Raw genomic sequence first — 19,381 nt, forward strand, 5'->3', positions numbered from 1 at the left:
TTTTAATTTTATAAAATGGTGTGTAATTTTATTCAATTTTAATATAAAAAATGTTTATGTTATATAGCATGTTTTATAAAAATAAATAATTTATTTAATTTTTGTAATGAATGATTCTTTTCAAAAATAAATATTTTTTTAAACTTAAATATATTTATTATATTTTAGATGTCAAAACTTAAAATAAGTTAAAAAGTTATTTATAAATATTTTTTTAAATAGTTTATCAAAATAAATTCATAAAAATTTTAAAAACATCAAAGAATTAAAAGAAAATGTGTTTTTACTAATAATTTCTTTTAACAATTTTTTTCCAAATTACTTTATTTTTAAGTTTAAATAAATTCAACATGTTATATTTTTAACTTTTCAAAATAATAAAATTATATATTTAAAATATGATTACAATTCAAAATTTATCTTGAATAGTCTTTTATAAAACTAATATTTATACATATTCTTTAAGAATAATGGATTAAGAGCACAAATAAATTAATTTTAAATTTGTATAAAATAATCATTAAGAACCTAAAAATATATATGTATATATTAAATGAGGATGAGATGAAAACATTATTAAGAAAAAGGGGAGTGGTTTTTTATTAAAAAGAAAACAGTTTTATAGTTTCTGCTAAACTTTTAGAAAAAGAAGCTGAACTCATTTTCTTAAAAGTGTTCCTCTCTATAGAAAGCTTCTTCTTCTTCCTCTATCTTCTCTCTAATTTCCACACTGCACCAGCCATTGCATTGTCATTTAGGTGTCGTCCCCGCGTTCCCAGAGTCGGGAGCTCCGTTTTGAGTCGAACGTTTTCTTCATTCCTACTGGTAAGTCGTTTTCCCCCTTCTCCTCCACTGTCTTTGAATCTAGGGCATGCCACTTTACTGGTTGCATGCAGCTGGTAGCTTTTCCCTTTAGTTCCTTGTTCATTCTAGCTCTAAGAGTTGTACTCTACCCAATTTGGTGGTTTGTAGGTCCTGTTGAACTTGTTTCTGTGCGAGGGTTACTGTTTTGGGGCTTCTTCTAAATTGTTGTGCTTATAACCACCAAGGTAAGGGGAGCTAGTTCTATTCTTGATTTTACTGTGTGGAGTGAATGCATGATAAAATTTGTAGTGGTATGTTGTGGAAACATGAACTTGGTTCTAGTTAAACATGAAATGCATGTATGGAAGTGTGTGTTATGTGAATTTGGTGATTGATGACTATAAACTGTTTGGAATGACTTAGAATGATGAAATTGTGTATGTTGAAACTGTTTTGGCATGAAAATTTTGTGGTAGTGCTGTTAGAAAGGAAATCAAGTGTCTTTAGGGTCAATTTTAGGCCATTTTAGAGGAAGTGAGATAGTGATTTTGAGCAAATGAGGTCTGCAGCGTTATTGGACTGTTGGGACAGTTTTATCCACTGTATTGTGACTTGTTTGAGTCACTAAATTGGTCAAAATTAGTGAAAAGAGGTAAGATCGGGTTTTGGGTCTCTAAGTTGGGAAAAATTGGTGTTTTAGAGTTAGAAAGGAAGTGTGGTGGTCAAATTTAGAGTTAGGCATTCTTGGTGATCCTAGTCAGTTTAGGTAACTTAGGTAGGTCATGTGTGACTTAGTAGGCATGTTTAAATGGTTAAAAACCAACTCCAAGTTGTAGAATTGAATTTAGACCTCTAGGTTGATAAAATTGAAGTTGTAGAACCTAAATCAATGCATAAACACTTTATAATAATGTTAGAAAGGATTAGAACTGTTTAGGTAAGTTTAATTTAGCATGAAAGTTGATTTATGAGTGGTATAAGTTCACCAAAATGATTAGAATTGGTAAAAGGGAGTTAGAGTTGCTCAATTATGCAGAAAAATCTGCAGAATTTAGCTTTCTCAGCAGACAAAATTCGCATAGCGCACAGGGGGGTGCACTGAGCGAATTATGTATGGCAGATTGAGTGTTTTCGGTGTTTTTGATGTTTTGGGAGTTCCAGACGTCCGTTTTGGACGTTCTTTAGTTCGTTCTGGGGGTTTTTGACCCTTCCGGAGCCATTGGTGAGGGTCTCCAAGCTGTTTGAATTACTTAAGTATTGATAATTAAAAGTACTAAAGAAATTCGTGTTAATAAGTGATGGTTTTGTGAAAGTATGTAATGTATGAGTTGTTTTATGACATGGTTGATGTTGTATGATGGTGTATGGGTTTGGTATGAGACAATATAGTAAGAATGCACTTGAATGACTATGAAATTTCATGTTTGATGAATCAAAGTGGTTTATGAGGTACATTATTGATCCAAGAGGAATATCATGTGATTTAAAGTGGTCGGATTGAATATGAAATTAAGATATCGGTGGGATCAGTTAGTGTATTGAATGAATTTGAGAGGCTTCCATATGGGGGGTTATCCCTAACACTCCAACGGTCTTTCATTCTCACTTAGAGAGGATTGACGCGTGTGGTGGGAGTAGTGGGAGGTCCTAGGGTAGGCGCTATCACTGAAGGTCTATTCCGCGGTAACGGACTAGCCTTGTGTATGGTCGGGTGGAACCCCTCGGCAAGGGCTTTGCAAAGCAGTAGGGGCCATCACAAGTGCACAACCCGCCCCAACTCTACATACATTCTATGTCCGGACGTGTCTAGGAGTCTTAACATGATAGGATGCTTGCTTTAATGAGTTTTGTGAAATAAATATTTATGTTTATGATGACGTACATGTTTATGTGTGTATGGACGTTCTTGGAAATGCTAGATTGAATTGAAATTATCTGTATGTTTGTTTGAGACCTAGCTCACCCTTGCATTGTATGTGTTGCATGTGTTTGTCTTCTCCCTTCCGATGATCATCCAATCCTTTGGATGTGAGCAGTAGGTGATGATGTACCATTGGAGCAAACTTTGGAGGTTGAAGAAAACCCAGTCCCTAGTACTTAGGCCTTCTACTAGCTCTTAGTTGATTAGCTTGTTATTTTGAAAAACTCTTAGCTTTTATTTTATATAGTTCGACACTTTTGGAAAACTTTTTAGGTCTCTTTAAAATTTCAATAGCCTTGTATTTTGGAGAACTTTGGAAACTTGTACTCAAGTTTGATTTCGTTTTAATTCCCTCTATCTTTTGCATGACTGTATACATATTTAAATACTATTATCTCTATCTCTCAACTGCTTTTACATATTATAATAGTTGAATCCTATTATATTATATGTGTATATGATATTTTGGGATGTCACAATCATTACACTAATTTTTATTAAAGCTACTTCATTTTTAATAGATAATAAAAAACTACCTTTATGTAACAAAATTCTTAAACTATAATTTTTCTTGGATATTCAACATTGCATAAAGATGTTTAGAGTGAAGAAGAAAATATTAATAAAATATCATGTGAAAATTGCTGGATTGATATTGCAAAGCAAATAAAAGAAACAATTGAAAATGCCTAAAAACTGAACTAATTTAGTTTTGGAAGGTCAACTTTATCCTAACTCTATCTCAACCCACTTTATGTGAGGCTTTGAAGGTTAACTTGTGGACTAGGATCTCAAATTATAGCTTTAATATTCATACATTTATTTACTGGAATAAAAAAATTTCTTATTACAACTTACTTTATTTAATCATATGTTATTATATTGTTACTTTTTTTAATACTTTAAAAAAATTAAACAACTATATAGAATAAATTAATTTAAAAAGGTGTTTTTAATTTGCAAAACTAAAAATCAACAACTATTTTTAGTAAAACGTGCACAAAAGCCCTAGTTCAACAAAGGTCCATAATTTTTTATAAAATATATTTAAGAAATAAACTACAATGTTGATCCTCCTTATTATTATAAATGTTCCAATTTTTCATTTACGAATTGTTCATTATGTCTTACCTTTTTACACCTACATCACACAACTTGCTGTTGGTTTTTTTGTCTTTTACCCTTTTACACCTATATCACATACCTTGTGTTGGTTTTACACAATTATGATACATCCTACATGTCATTATGTAAAAGAATTTTGTTTTTGTTTTCAAGTTGCTAGTGTTTTGAAATTTGAGAAATTATTTTTTTGTCTTTTACCCTTTTACACCTATATCACACACCTTGTGTTGGTTTTACACAATTATGATACATCCTACATGTCATTATGTAAAAGAATTTTGTTTTTGTTTTCAAGTTGCTAGTGTTTTGAAATTTGAGAAATTGAAACCTAGCTTTCTTTGTTCTTGGTTGTCACATACTTCTTGCTTGTTCTACCTTAAGACCTAGCTTTCTTCTTCTTTGTTGTGTTCTTCTTGCTTCTTCCACTTTGAGACGTAGCCCAACCCAACATTCTTCTTCTAGCTTCTTCGTTACTTTTTCACTTTGGTTGGTCCATTAAAAGCCATCATTTTACCCAACCCAACATTTGTCGCTTTTGCTTTGTTAGTGTTCTTGCTTCACTAAAATATATGATTTCGCCGCCCAATCTAGCATTTGTCATCGTCAGTGTTCGTGTACTGTTTGAGTGCACCTATATTGTTGGGTCTATCAAAGAGAAGGTTCACCAGGGAGAAACAATACCAAATGAGATATGAGCCCAACCATATAAGGGATTGACACCAGTCTCTACCCAAAACCTTAAGACAATGAGTTAATGGGTCTTTTATCTTTATATAGTGCTCTACTTTCTCATTTCTATCCAATGTGAGACTTAGACTCACACTTGGATTCCTAACAGATATTTGGTCTTTTCATTGTTATTTTTATATTTCGTTTATTGACTTTATTGTTGATTTGTGGTTCATTGTTATATAATGAATAAGTTCTTTACAAGGCATGGCAGGTAACAGTGGAAATTTGGTTCATATTTAATAACAAGATTTGGATCTATTATTTAACAACATTGGTAAGTGTATATGTTATTATTTTTAAAATTACTTTACATTAAATTATTAATTCTAAACTAGTTTTTTTATTGTATTTCAATTGTTTGTGATAGATTTGTTGATCATAGCGTTGTTTAAAAGGACCATTCTCTTTAATCATGTTTATCCTGAATTCGTGTTGAATGGTTTAGAAATGAAATGAGTTTATTTATCTGGAAATATTATTTTCCTTGTGGAATAAATGTACTTTCAAAATTACCTGGAAAACTATTATTTGTGTTCCTTATTCACTTTCTTCTTACACTTTGGTCTCATTCTTAGTTTTGGATTTTTTTTTTGTGTAGCCCATTGTTTACAACTTGTACATCTCGAGTTGAGTAGTCTGCACTTTTCAAAATGTGTAACTTTACACTTTCTATGCAGAGGATTTAAGCTCATGATCTGTCCTTGTGCATTAGTACTAAAAAATTCAGTTGATCATTCTTCGTTTCTTTTAGGGTCTCTTTTTTGTTGAGATTAGATGTGACTACAAGATGGAATTCAACCTATTTAATGCTTGAAAGTGCAATCAATTATAAGGAAGCTTTTGAAATTCTCAAAGTGGTTGATAGAAATTATAAAAATTGTCCATCATCTGAGGAATGGAAAAGGGGAGAAAAAATATGTCAATTCTTAGAACCATTTTATGAGATTACAAACATGATGTCTGGATTATCTTATCTCACTTCAAACTAGTATTTTATGCAAATTTGGAAAATTCAGCTCATCATTGAAGAAAATTTGTTGAATGAAGATGTCACCTTAAAGGACATGGCTTGTAATATGAAAGAAAAGTTTCAAAAGTATTGGAAGGAGTATAGTATTGGGTTAGCTTTTGGATCTATTCTTGCTCCACGACTAAAGGTTGATTTTATAACACATTGTTATAAAAAATTGGATCCTCTAACCTATGCAGAGAAAACAAAGAAAGTGTTAGAGAAGTTCAAGAGGTTATTTAAAGAATATGTAAAGAACTTTTCTACCTCTAGTGTTTCTCTTTCCCAATCACCTACTGAATCCATCTTGATGTCTCAGTCCAATACTAAAGGGAAAAAGTTTAAGAGATCAAGAATTATTTCGGTAAGCATTTTATATCTAGTGTTCAATTTTTTTTTTCTAGTTTTTCTAGTTTTGTTTTGATAATTAATATGTAATCATTGTAGGATTTTAAAATGTATCAGAATGAGTCAAAATCTATCATTGGAAAGAACGAGATAGATGTTTATTTAGATGAACCAATAATAGATGATGATGAAGACAGTGAAGATATTGATGTGCTCAAATATTGGAAGACTATAATGAGAAAAAATTTTCCATATTGTCTATAATGGATCGAGATGTGTTTAGTATTCCCATTACTACAGTGGCATCATAGTCAGCTTTTAGTAAAGGTGGACGTGTACTTTCGAAATATAGAAGCTCCATTCTTCCTAAGCATGTGCAAATGTTGATTTGTACTCAAATTTGGCTATATGGATTTTCTAAAAATCCTAGTGGTAAGTGTATATGCTATTATTTTTAAAATTACTTTACATTAAATTATTGATTCTAAACTAGTTGTTTGATTGTATTTCAATTGCTTGTGATAGATGAAATTGTTGAAGATATTTTTGGTCATGAGGGAATTGATGAGTCTAAACTTTTAGAAGATGTTGAAAGTCTTCAACATTGTGGGCAGTGAAAGTGATCACAGGTAGACTCGGTGACACCATAGCTTTAATTTACTTTCTAATTATTAATTTTCTTAATTATTGTTTATAATTTTTGTAGAATGCTAGTCCTTTAGATTTCAATATGATTTGTAATGTCAAATTTCATTAAGGGAATGCTTTTTCACCAAGTAATTAAGCACTATGTAATTCAGGCTTGTCATAACAAAGGGCCCGAAGCTACTGAAGATTGGAACTTGTTAGGAAAGAAATATGCAAGGTTTATTTTTTTTTGTTTAATTGCAATTTGATGTATATGATATCATGAGACCATTGATAATATACCTGCGAGCTGAATAATTTTTTCTAGTTACTAAATGTTGTGATGATTAACTAGTATGAATACCCGATTTAAGTGAAAAGCTTATTGTGTTTGGCCGAGTCATCAAGGGAGATGATATTGTTCAGGTGGCTGAATTTGATTAATTCTCATTATAACATCTGATATTCTATGCTCATTTTTTATTTTTCCTTTTCTTTTGTTGCTGGTTATGTCCTTTCCTACTCCTATTGGCTAAAGTAATGCATATCATTTTAAATAATTTTTTCTGTTTAGTTATTAGTAGATTCACCAATTTGCGTAAGCCATAATGGTTATAGAAGTCAGTACCATATTTATCTTAACATATGAACAAATTGTTTAAAGACAGTAACATCAGATAGGAATGAAAACATGGCAAGTCATGTGAATATGCACAGACAGACTCTGTCTAAAATCAACACTAGATTTCAGAATTAAAGCTAATAGTGATGGTTTCACAATCCTATTCCAGGAAATTGAAGAAGTGAATACAAATGAAGAACCTCAAGGATTTCACTTTAGGTATGTCAATGTAACTTTTGATCTTTCATACAATTTTAGCTACATGTTTCAGTTGTCCATTCAGGGATTATGAAATCTTTTTTTTCTATTTTCTGTCATTGTTCGATCTTCTTTTGGTGTGGCAGGATGAATGTAAGAAGGTCTGTTGCCACTTCCCAGTTTAGTGATATCACCTCATATATTTTGGCATTAAACTTCATTTGTAACCTCATATATATTCCCTTGAAGCTTGAAGTGTTATGGATCTTGTTATTGATATTAGAGCATGAAATTTGTAGGTTGTAATATGAACAAGACTTCAAGCTCGTCAGAGTCTCTTTAATGCACAAGATTTTGTAAAATACACATTATTTGTGATTACTTGTATGATGATATTATGTTTCTGGACGTTAAATTTTGTAAAAAGGAAAGCCATGGGCTGGCCCTGGCCTATAGGGCTTTAGGGGTTTTTAGCCCTGTGGGTTTTTTTAATGAAGACTTTTTTTAGCCCTGTGGACTTTTTTGGTCCCAACCTACATAGGTTAGAGCCAAATCTTATTAAAGGGTGTTGCTCCCTCCACCACCACGCCTTTCTCCCTCCACCTCCCCTTTACTATTTTGCCCCTCAGTAAAATTTTATTTTTAGGATTATTATTTTTAATTTTACTTATTCATAGCCTATTTCACTAATAACCTATCTAGTCCCTTGCATGAGTAAAATACTTTCTTTCATTTTAACATTATACTTATTCCTCTCTCTCGTGTGAGATACTACAAGTTGCAAAGGTTGATGGTGGTAGAAAGAATTATCAAGCAATCTTCCTCTTGTTGCTCTTATAGTACAGTGCGTGAAGTGGTGCAATACGTGAAGTGGTGCAGTGCGTTTGTGGTGCTTCCTCCAGGTGCGTAGTAGAATAAACCCTTCGCATAAAACCTTAAACTAAAAACGAAACCTTTAACGGAAGACATCCTTCAACGGATGTCAACATCCGTTTAAGGTAAAACGGATGTCGTCATCCGTTTTCCCTTAAACGGATGTTGACATCCGTTGAAGGATGTCTTCCATAAAGGTTTCGTTTTTATTTTGGGTTTTTTTATTATTTTATTAGATATTTTAATAATTTAATTTAAATATTTTGATTTATTATTTTTGAATATATTTTTAATATATTTTAATAACGTATATTTATGTTAGTTTATATTTAAATTTTTAATTTTGGATGTTATATATAATTAGTTTTTAAATGTAATAATTTTGTAAAATATATATTTTTTATATATTATTTTTGTATCTTTAATTATTTAACAATTTTATAATTATATAAAAAATTACTTATTATTTTATTTAGGGTTAAATATGTTTTTAGTCTCTAAACTATTGGTCGTTTCTGGTTTTCGTCCCTCTTTCAAAGTAAGGTACAATTTGGTCCTCATTCTTTTCGAAACGTTCGTTTTAGTCCTCGAAAACTAAACACTGTTTAAAAATTTGGTCCTCATTTAGCAACAAATGAGGACTAAAACCAAAATTCCGAGGACTAAAACGAACGTTTCGAAAAGAATGAGGACCAAATTGTACCTTACTTTGAAAGAGGGACGAAAACCAGAAACGGCCAATAGTTTAGGGACTAAAAACATATTTAACCCTTTTATTTATATCAAATATATAATTTAATTATATTAATATTTTTATATTTGTTTGATTAATTATTAATTATGTTAATAAGGCTCATTATAATTTTGTAGGTGATTATTATTTAAAATGGATGAATATCTTCATATGGATTCTGAAATTGGTTGTAGTTTGAAATCTGATTTGTCTTCATCAATTAGCAAAGTTGTAGAAAGGGATTTAACAAATAAATTTACAACAAATGAAATATTTTGTTCACGGGAGCACTTAATTCAATGGGTAAGAGGGATGTCTTATGATTTAGGATTTGTTGTGGTAATAGTAAGATCTGACATAGCTACTGGTGTACGGGGAAGAAAAACGTTCGTCATACTTGGATGTGAAAGAGGGGGAAAATATAGGAAATACAAAGCTGATGTAGTGACTAGTGTATACATCACTCGTAAATGTGAATGTCCGTTTAGATTAAAGGGTAAACCATGTTCAGATGGGGCCAGATGGGTGTTGAAGGTGATGTGTGGACATCACAACCATGAGTTGGCTGAAACTTTAGTTGGTCACCCTTATGCTGGCAGGTTAAATACGAGTGAGAAGTCATTACTGGTTGATATGACAAATAGTAAAGTTACACCTGCAAATATTTTACTAACACTCAAACAAAATAATGATCGAAATGTTACAACGATTAAACAAATCTACAACGCAAGGCATGTGTATAAACGATCATTAAGAGGGTCCAGAACTGAACTACAACAACTTATGATGTTGTTGGATCGGGATAAGTACATTCACTGGAGTAGGTGTGCTAATGATTCAGAGGTTGTTATTGACTTGTTTTGGACACATCCTGATGCGGTCAAATTGTTAAACTCATTTAATGTTGTATTTTTGATGGATTCCACATATAAAACAAATAGATATAGACTTCCGTTGCTTGAGATTGTGGGTATGACGTCTATAGGGTTAACCTTCTCAGCAACATTTGCTTTCTTGTCTATCGAAAGACAGAGTAATTTCACATGGGCTTTGGAAAAGCTAAAAGGTTTATTTTTAACATCTGAGGGTTAAAGTCATTGTCACTGACCGAGACTTGGCTTTGATGAATGCCATTGCAAATGTATTCCCTGAGTCATATAAGATGTTATGTCGGTTCCACATCCTTAAAAATGTTAAAGCTAAATGCAAAATGTTAGTTCATTCTACTGAGGTTTGGGAAGTGTTGATGGATGCATGGGAAAATGTGATGGATTGTGCTGATGAAAGCTTGTTTGCTGAGTATGTGAATGAGTTTCAATACGCAAGCAGTTCATGGCCTTTGTTTTTTGAATATGTCAATCAGACTTGGATTATTCCGTACAGCACATACTTTGTAAAGTTCTGGACGAACAAAGTAATGCATTTAGGGAACACAACCACAAATAGGTATGTTGTAATGTTATTTTATTTATTTGTTTTGTAGATAAATATTTATTTGCACTTGTTGAAGGTTTTTTTTTGTTTCAAGGCTGAATCTGCTCATTGGAGCCTGAAGAAAGTTCTGGGCAATAGTATGGGTGATTTGTGTTCTTGTTGGGATAATATTCATAACGTCATTATCCTACAACACAACAAGATTAAGGCGTCATTTGAAAGTAGTTTGTTGCTCACGAGTGACCATTTTAAAGGCTACATATATAGAGAACTTATTGGACGTGTGTCTCGATATGCATTGGATCTCATTGCTAAGGAATTGAAAATAGTGCAGCAGATAGGATTGAACTCCTCAAAGTGTGGATGCGTATTGAGACGTACATTTGGTGTCCCATGTGCATGTGAATTAGCACGATATGATCCTAGGATGATCCCTACAGGTGAATTTCATATCATGTGGCGAAGATTGCATTTCTCAAATGTTGAATTAAATGAAACTGAGCCTCAGTTATCCATTAAAGATGAGTTGAAACAAGTAGAAGAAAGATTCAATGAGGTTGACGTTGGCGGTAAAGTCACGATCAAGCAGAAGTTACTTGAGATTGTTTGTCCTACATTGACATCAATGGTCCCTCCATTACATAAAGTCAAGATAAAGGGTGCACAAAAAAGTAAAGTTAAACGAAATGAAAGGTCTACTACGCAGGATCCATCATATTTTGAGTATGTGGACGCCTTTCATTCAACCATAGAATCTTCATCTATGAGAAGTAAATTACAATCAAAGCCAAAACCAATGAAGAAAAGGAGAGTTCCAATGATAGACCAGTTTCATTCTACTACTCACCCCTTCATTGTGGACGTTGTTGATGTTATGGCTGATGGTCACTATGGGTATAGATGCATTGCTGCGTTGTTGGGACTCGGAGAAGATTCATGGCCCGTTATCAGGAATGAGTTGTACAAAGAACTCAGTGCACGGCGTGATGAATATGCAAGCCTAGTAGGAGGCTATGATAAACTAGAAGAACTGAGGAACTCTTTGTTGGTGCAATCACTGTCGGCGGTAAGTGTTTCCCGTTTTATGTAGTTTATTTATTACATTTGTTTTTTTTTTCTAACAACTTCTTTTATTCATAACAGGCTAACATGAACAAGTGGATGACATTACCAGACATTGGTTATGCAATTGCTAACCGATATAACGTTATCTTAGTTTGTTTGTCATACTCTCAAAATTCTACTATCTTCCCAATACGTGCCACACCACCTTCTGATATAACTCAACATCGCTTAATTTGTATAGGACATGTTCATGGATGTCATTTTGTGCAGGTAAGTGCATTTTTTTATGATTTCATTTTAAAATTACTTATCACTCAATTAATTATTGTAATTTGTATAATGCAGGTTAAGCTACAAGAAGGTTGTCCGTTGCCCATGGTGAATATCATGTCCTCAACCCACTGTTATCTTGAGGCACGAGCGTGGTCATCTATTTATACTAGTAGGATGCACGCATTTGAACAGTTGATGGACATAACAACATCTTATGTTGACTTAGGTGATTCGTGATATTTATATTATGTATGAAGATATGTAAAAATACACTATTATATTTTGTTATTTAAGTACTTATTGTCAGTATTCGTGATATTTATATTATTATTATTCGTGATATTTATGTAGTATTTATTTATGTATGAACATATTTATATTATCAGTATTCGTGATATTTATATTAGTTGTTGTTAATTAAGTTCTTATTTTTTTCCACTTAAACATATAAATATTTGATCATCTATATAACCAATATAAAAGAACATGTAACTCAAAATGAAAACATTGAAATTATAAGAAATTATAAATGTCTATTACAAATACAAAGAAAATATGATGTCAAATAATACATAATGAGAAAAAGGAAATACAAAATCCTGTAATACATAATGAAAAAATGAAATACAAAGTCGTATCAATTAGACGTCGACCGTCTACCACGCACATGCCTTTGCCCTCTCCTAGTCGGGGAATATTCGTCGATGCCCTCATTAGCAATCTGAAGCAGGTCCACTGACACCTGATGTGCAACAGTACCATCGGTCACATGACGACACGATATCAAGGACTGTAACATTCTCGCCATTCGCCTAAATCTAGCCTGCATTATAATTATATCAAACAATTAAATAAACAAGGTGATCAAAATTTAATAATATAAGCAATGAAAAATAACATACCAGGGCGCCAGATGGTGAAGGTGGAGACGATCTACGATGGGGTCGTGCCTCCTGTGGAACATCGGGGCGCTGTCTAGGCGCAAGAGCCGATCGCGCGTCATCTGCAACAGCAATAATATAAGGATGTGAAACCCTCATGAACCACTGAATGTACCCATCGACACAGTCAAAAGGGGATGCTGCATGTCTGACATTACTCACAACATGAGCTCTGAAGTGCAACCAAACATGATCAATGGCCACTACATCTGCATCTGGAACCGTAGTCGGCGATCGTGGAATGTCTTGCTGAAACCCAAATTGCCTCAGCACACGCTCAGGCAAATGATGACAAAGGGTGTCACCAATCCGAATCCATCCAGAATACATACAGATGTCGAAGAATGGTCGAATGCCCCGATGCCCCTCATACGGATGCCATACAACTCCACTGTATGTCAGCACATCCAACTGTGACCGAATCTCTGCGAGAGTGGAACTCTGCCTAGGGCTCTGCCACCTCATGGCACGTGGTGTGGTATCATCGTAAGAAGTCACCAACTGCCTCCTCCCCATGCCAGGGAAATGTTTGTATATCCAACTCTAAAAAAATAATTATTCAATTAAATTACATCCATGTTCGAACAAGGAAATAAATACATGAAATAAATGTCAAAGTTATAACTGTACCTGAAATAGAGTCAAATATCCAGCCATCTGCTTTGTGGAGGCGAGACTCGCATCCCCGAGCTGCTCGTACAAATAGGCGAGTGCAGCAACACCCAGGCATATCTGCCACACGCGTGTACGTCTCTAAATAACAATAAGTAAGACACGCGTATAGAACTGGCACTCTTATTTGCAAAAATCGTGCATCCTACTAGATGCAACAAATATGCTCTAGCAGCATAGTCCCAATGCTGCGACTCACACCTTTGAACATATATCTCTCTAAGCCAGCTGAGTCTGACTTTCGGACCACGTACGTCCTCCATCTCAGCACTTGCTGTGCCACCATCAACGCCGACCAATTGCACAAGGGCTGTACGAGCCTCCTCAAACTCCAACTCCTCCAAATCACACATTTGTCCCATCACGGACAGGTGAAGTAATGTCGAGACGTCATCAAGAGTAATCGACATCTCTCCTATAGGGAGATGGAAACTACTGGTCTCAAAATGCCACCTCTCTATGAATCCAAGGAGTAACCCCTTATCAACATAATCATAACAAATCCCTGTAAGAGGCATCAAACTGGAATTCAACACAATGTCTTGAATTCCCTCGTGGCATGATCCTAACTTATTTACTTTTTTTCCGTGGGAGATCAACTTCAGTGTGTCCCCTAGATCCTACACATCAATATTTAATAAAATTTCTATTAAAAAAATAATAAAATAAATTTTATTTTTGCACTCACCTGGCCTTTGGAAATAGCATAAGCTACATGCTGAACATAGTGCGTCAGCAATGAATGATCGTGTGGACCTCCAAGAAATCCATCAACATCCTCTTGTATGTCATGAACATCCGCATGCTCCTCCTCATCGTCATCGTCGTTAGGGGCCTCAAATGCATTCTCCTCACCATGAGTCTCATACGCCTCATATGTTTGTTCCTCAACGGCTCGCTCCTCAACTATGGGGTCATCCTGGATAGGAGCTGCCCGACTTCTACGAGTAGAAACGGTAGGTCTTCTCCGAGCTTCGCCCTGCGACGAACTCTTTCCTCGAGAACTCTCACCTCGAGAATTAAAAGATGCACCACGTGTTCTTGCCATTTCTAACAATAATTTGTTTGTTTAATTTCAAAAATTAAGAAAATTATTGTTTTAAATATCATTAATAAACTATAAAAAATGCAATTCAAAATAAATTAAACTAATAATAATTAATTTATTAACTACAACAAAAATTAAATAAAAGAAACAATTAACTAATTAATTAAAAACATATATTTAAATACATTTCCATTTAATTATTATTAAATTAATTATTATTACAAATACAAATTTACTAATATTAAATACAATTAAATTAATAATATTTATTTCAAGAAATAAAAATAATTTAAATATATAAAAGTTTTCGTATCTAATTCTTAGTCAATTCATTTAGAAACTACAAATAAAAAAATTTATAAAATATTCAAATAATAATCTAAGTCAAAGAAAATCTAAAAAAAATTAACAAAAAATATATCAAATATATAAATATATATTCCAGTTATAATAATTCTAAAAACAATTAAAATATTAAAATATTAAAGAAAAAAAAATACAGCATCCGTGAGCCAAAACGGATATGGGATATCCGATTGGCCTTCAACGGATATCCCACATCCGTCGACGGAAGTCGGACATCCGTCGAAGACAAACGGATGTTCCACATCCATTTTGGCCTTTCGTGGACACTGTTCAGACGCAATAACCAGTCAAGCAGAGAAACAGAAAGCACCGAGAATGGTGAACGGAGAACCAACTTGGACGCCGCAGATCCACGCTCCTCCACGCCAGATGAACGGCTTCCTTCGCACCAACTGCTGCTCCACACCAAACGTTCGTCTAGGAAAATGAAAAAGAAAGAAATGGAGGAAGAGAACTGAAACGGAGAGGTTGCAGACGGAAGAGAGAGAGGTTGCAGATGGAAGAGAGATTGTTAAACGGAAATGGAAGATGGAATGATAGGTGCAGGGAGTAAATAGGAAAACTAGATTTAAATAAATTAAAATATTAAAATAGTAAAAGTAAAAAATTTTAATTTGAGGACATAATTGGAATTAAAGAAAATTGGGGAGGTGAAGGAAGAAAGGCGTGGTGGTGGAGGGAGCAACACCCCGGACTCATTTGACAGCTCCAATAATAGCTCAATAGTCATATCTCTAAAATGTTAATCATTCATTAAATACAATTACGAAGAACAACTAACAGAGGCAAATCTTGAAATCTGGTTTTTTTGTAAGGTTTGATACACAACAAATCGTACTTTATAATGTTACTTCATTTAAATCTACTACAAGTATATTGCGGTCATACAATTAATATGTTACTTCTTTTAAATCTACTATAAGTATATTGCGGTCATACAAAATCATAAACCATATATTAACATCATCAAACATAACACTACCAATAATTGTTATAAGTTTGAGGGGGAAATATAGAGGCATCAAAATAATAAATCCCCGACAAAAAAAGAACACTGTTCCAAACAATTTACAAATTAAAAAAAATTCTAAAGTTTGACGATTTTGTTCATTGTCAACTTTCAATCAAATCACATCTCCAGCAACTAACTTATTGTTCTTGTAGAATAGTTTCCAACCAGACGTCAGATAACATTCAGATTTCCTTAATGTTAGTATATACCACATCACCATTTGACAACATATAGTGCTTATGTGTCTTCACCAAAGCTTTAGCAGCAAAACTTGATTCCAGGTACTGAATTAAAATATAATTTTATTAACTAACCAAACATGACAAAAAAAATAACAATATATAAGTAATACAAACTAAGACTAACATATACCAATAAGGATGTCTTAACATTATAAGCACTTAATGATTTCACCATTGAATGGCCACTATCATGAGTTATGGTCAGAACTGTTTATATGATTATTGACATTCTGAGAAGAACTAACCAATTCTACCTTATAACTTATTTCCATACTTTCCATTGAAAACATCCTAAATAGAAATATATTTTTCCCCACATAATTTAAATGTAGGTGACAACCATTTTTCAAATCATAAAACTGAATAATATTTTGGGCACCACCAAACTGAATAAAACTGAATGACAACTTACAATTTCTAATTTTTACTTTTGATGGGCATAATTTGACTCTAAACGGCAAAAAAAAAAAAAATCATTGAAGAAACCGGAGGTGCAATGAAAAAATTTACATTTCCGATAATTATAATAAAAATTTGGAAGGTAATCCAAAATACAAATTACATTTTAGACTATACAAGAAACGTTTTCACCTTCTCATATTTTTCTATCCACTTCGAATCCCCATTTTCATCACTCACATTCGGATCCTTTTTTATGAATTTATATTTTCCTCTCATATATAGTATTTAATTTTTTTTTTACACAATCTAAGACTTTGATTTATACTCGAATTATTTTAAAAAAATTTATCCATTGAAGGTCATGAACGCCTTACAGCACCATTTTTCCCTTGGTCATCAATCAAATATAACCCCACCACTTTCGCACCACTTAGCTCCCATTTCCACTTTCTGCATTTAATTTGACACCACAAATGCGATTGGTACAAGGAAGAAGGAGAAGGAAGTGTCGCTGGGGACAGGGAATAAGGAGGAATGCTGCAAGGTTTTTGCATCAACAATGAGGAAGAAGAAGGGAAAAGGGGGTGTGTTTGAAGGGTGGAAGAAGAAGATAAGGGTAAAAATATCTTTTCGCCTTGGCTGTGGAGGTATATGGAGAAAATATGGAGGTGTAGGAAGTACACTAAGTTTGAAAAAGGGAAATGAGCCCATGGCCTGAGGTTGGGTCCATTTCTTGATTTGGTCAAGGACCAAATATTCCATGCAAGAAAGGAAAGTTTGATTTATTTTTCAACTCTTCTCTAATATAAGATGATAGTTATTTCCTATAGTCTAAAAACTTATTTTTACGTGTTTTAAGTAGTGGAATATTTTACTGAGTCAAAACACGATATAAGATATTAAGATTTGAGTTACGGAAGGTTTCACAATTTATACTCATTTAGTGTTTTTTTATTTCCTCGAAAAAACTCCTCTTTTCCAATGTTTATATTTATACTAAGGATTTTAGAAGGAACACAATATACTTCTTTTCTATATACTGTCTTTACATTTTTAATTTATTTTTATTTTAAATTTTATATAAAAAAAAAATTCAAACATATTCTAGAGTATTGAAAGACAATACGAGAGAGCTCTATCCATATCTTTTTCCCTATAAGTGAATTTTTGATGATAACATTTTTTGTTTTTGGGTAGAAAGTAAGACTAGAGGGTTTAGTACAAATAAATTTTAAATACATACAAAATAAAAATTTTATAAATAAAGTTTAGGAGTTTATTCTTTATTTGTTAGAACTTCGTCCCTCTCAACTTCAAATTCTCTTAACTCTCTTTTAAGCATAGAAAATAATCTAAATATGATTGTGTTGCAAGATTTCCCTGACAAGGCAGCTAGGTGATGATCAAATTTAGTTTATCATATTCTTGATTTAGGAAAGTAGTTCATTTCCTACTAAGGATTCAAATTTATTTATTTATTTAAAATGATAGATGTTGTTGGTGTGGGCTTGATGTTTGAGACTTACTATATAGTTGAATTTTTGGAAATATGCAAAGAAATATCTACTAGGTAAACACATTACGCATAGGTAAGGGCTGTTAATTGTTGCATTTAAACAATAAGATGTTGTTAGATGGTTGAATGATATAAGTTTGGGATGCATGATCATTGCAAAAACATTCATACTAAGAAGTGATTATACATGTGTATAATTGTAAGTTGTTCAAATTATGTATCCTTTTTTAATTATAAGAAGGATATATTGTCATAGTAGGTGATGATATTGATAGACTTAAGATGATTTGAAGGTAAATTATATAATGGTGGATATGGATTGAAATTTTCAATATCTAATCTAGATTCAATCTATATCTAATAAAATAGATTGGATATATAATTTAAATTTAGTCAATCTAGTTAAACTAAATTTGGATTAAATTTCAAATACATTTTAATTAGATATACTATATTTAGATTTTATTTAATTCAATTTAAATTGGATAAAATTAGATTGAGTCCACTTTGATAATGAGATTAAATACACTCCTATTGATCTAATATATCTGACTATTAGGTTAATCAGATATGCGTTGGGATTATTTAACTCGACCCTTCGACTTGAGTTGGCTTGATCCTTTAGGTTGACTCAATTCGACCTTATATCATGAAGCCTAACCGAATGGATTGCGTGACTTAGCTAACCTTAGGTCGAGGAGAACTTGTGTTGACCTTCGTCTTGATCCTCAACTGCCTTGATTCAACTTAGATGCAACTTGATTTTGGATTTTCAAAATCCAAAACATGATCTAACCAAAATCCAATAGAAATCAAATTAAGTGGATTTAAGTTTAAATTTCCAAAATCTAAAGATATTCAATCCAAATCTAGTTAAGTGGATTGGATTTAAAATAAAAAAAAATATATGGATTTAGATTTGGATTGAATCCATTTAAATGGACTTAAAACAATATGGATTTTGATTATTATAGATTATCTATTGAAAATAGACCATTGAAAATATTTGTTTATGACTGATATCACTCAAGTGGTGAGACACAACTCAAGTGACACCCAGACAATAAATCATGATTACATGTAATGCATCAACATGAATGTTAAGTGTTAAAGTGTACAATTCAAGGGATTGTTTTTGTTAGTAAAGAATTATATAATTATACTAGAGCACTTTTTAAAGTGCTTTAACCCATTCACAAGGTATATATACCTACATTGTTTCTCATCTACATCACAATTTAACATTCTTATCAAAAGACTAGTAATATGATACTTGCTATATCTTGTATTCAAGATCTCCCATGGTTATTAATTAAGGAACATGAAAAAATAAAACTACTATGAGCCCTTAAAAAATTGGTTAATTGTTGAATGCTTGCATAAGTTCCTATGCTTTCACAAACATTGGCAAGCCCTAC

General features: G+C 32.7%; 2 protein-coding genes across 2 annotated transcripts; one reads left to right on the forward strand and one right to left on the reverse strand.

The window, feature by feature from the left end:
- Nucleotides 1-11,222: 11,222 nt before the first annotated feature.
- Nucleotides 11,223-12,001, forward strand: LOC148206137 (uncharacterized). Its single transcript, XM_088102920.1, has 3 exons — nt 11,223-11,492; nt 11,570-11,761; nt 11,837-12,001. The coding sequence occupies exons 1-3, from the start codon at nt 11,223-11,225 to the stop codon at nt 11,999-12,001; spliced, it is 627 nt and encodes a 208-aa protein (XP_087959046.1).
- Nucleotides 12,002-13,834: 1,833 nt separating this feature from the next.
- On the reverse strand, nt 13,835-14,425 carry LOC148206138 (uncharacterized). Its single transcript, XM_088103468.1, has 2 exons — nt 14,066-14,425; nt 13,835-13,882 (listed from the first exon to the last, which is right to left on the reverse strand). The coding sequence occupies exons 1-2, from the start codon at nt 14,423-14,425 to the stop codon at nt 13,835-13,837; spliced, it is 408 nt and encodes a 135-aa protein (XP_087959594.1).
- Nucleotides 14,426-19,381: the final 4,956 nt, after the last annotated feature.

This window comes from Vigna umbellata, chromosome 1 (assembly GCF_029865625.1).
Source record: "Vigna umbellata cultivar VRB3 chromosome 1, Vumbellata_1.0, whole genome shotgun sequence".
Taxonomy (NCBI): Eukaryota; Viridiplantae; Streptophyta; class Magnoliopsida; order Fabales; family Fabaceae; genus Vigna; species Vigna umbellata.

Excerpts from the sequence above, each read along its gene's own strand:
- LOC148206137 (XM_088102920.1), top strand. The coding sequence starts at position 11,223 with ATGAAGAAAAGGAGAGTTCCAATGATAGACCAGTTTCATTCTACTACT. Across the intron at positions 11,493-11,569 it reads TGGTGCAATCACTGTCGGCG|GCTAACATGAACAAGTGGAT; the intron begins GTAAGTGTTTCC and ends TATTCATAACAG. Across the intron at positions 11,762-11,836 it reads ATGGATGTCATTTTGTGCAG|GTTAAGCTACAAGAAGGTTG; the intron begins GTAAGTGCATTT and ends TGTATAATGCAG.
- LOC148206138 (XM_088103468.1), bottom strand. The coding sequence starts at position 14,425 with ATGGCAAGAACACGTGGTGCATCTTTTAATTCTCGAGGTGAGAGTTCT. Across the intron at positions 13,883-14,065 it reads ATGCTATTTCCAAAGGCCAG|GGATTTGTTATGATTATGTT; the intron begins GTGAGTGCAAAA and ends TGCCTCTTACAG.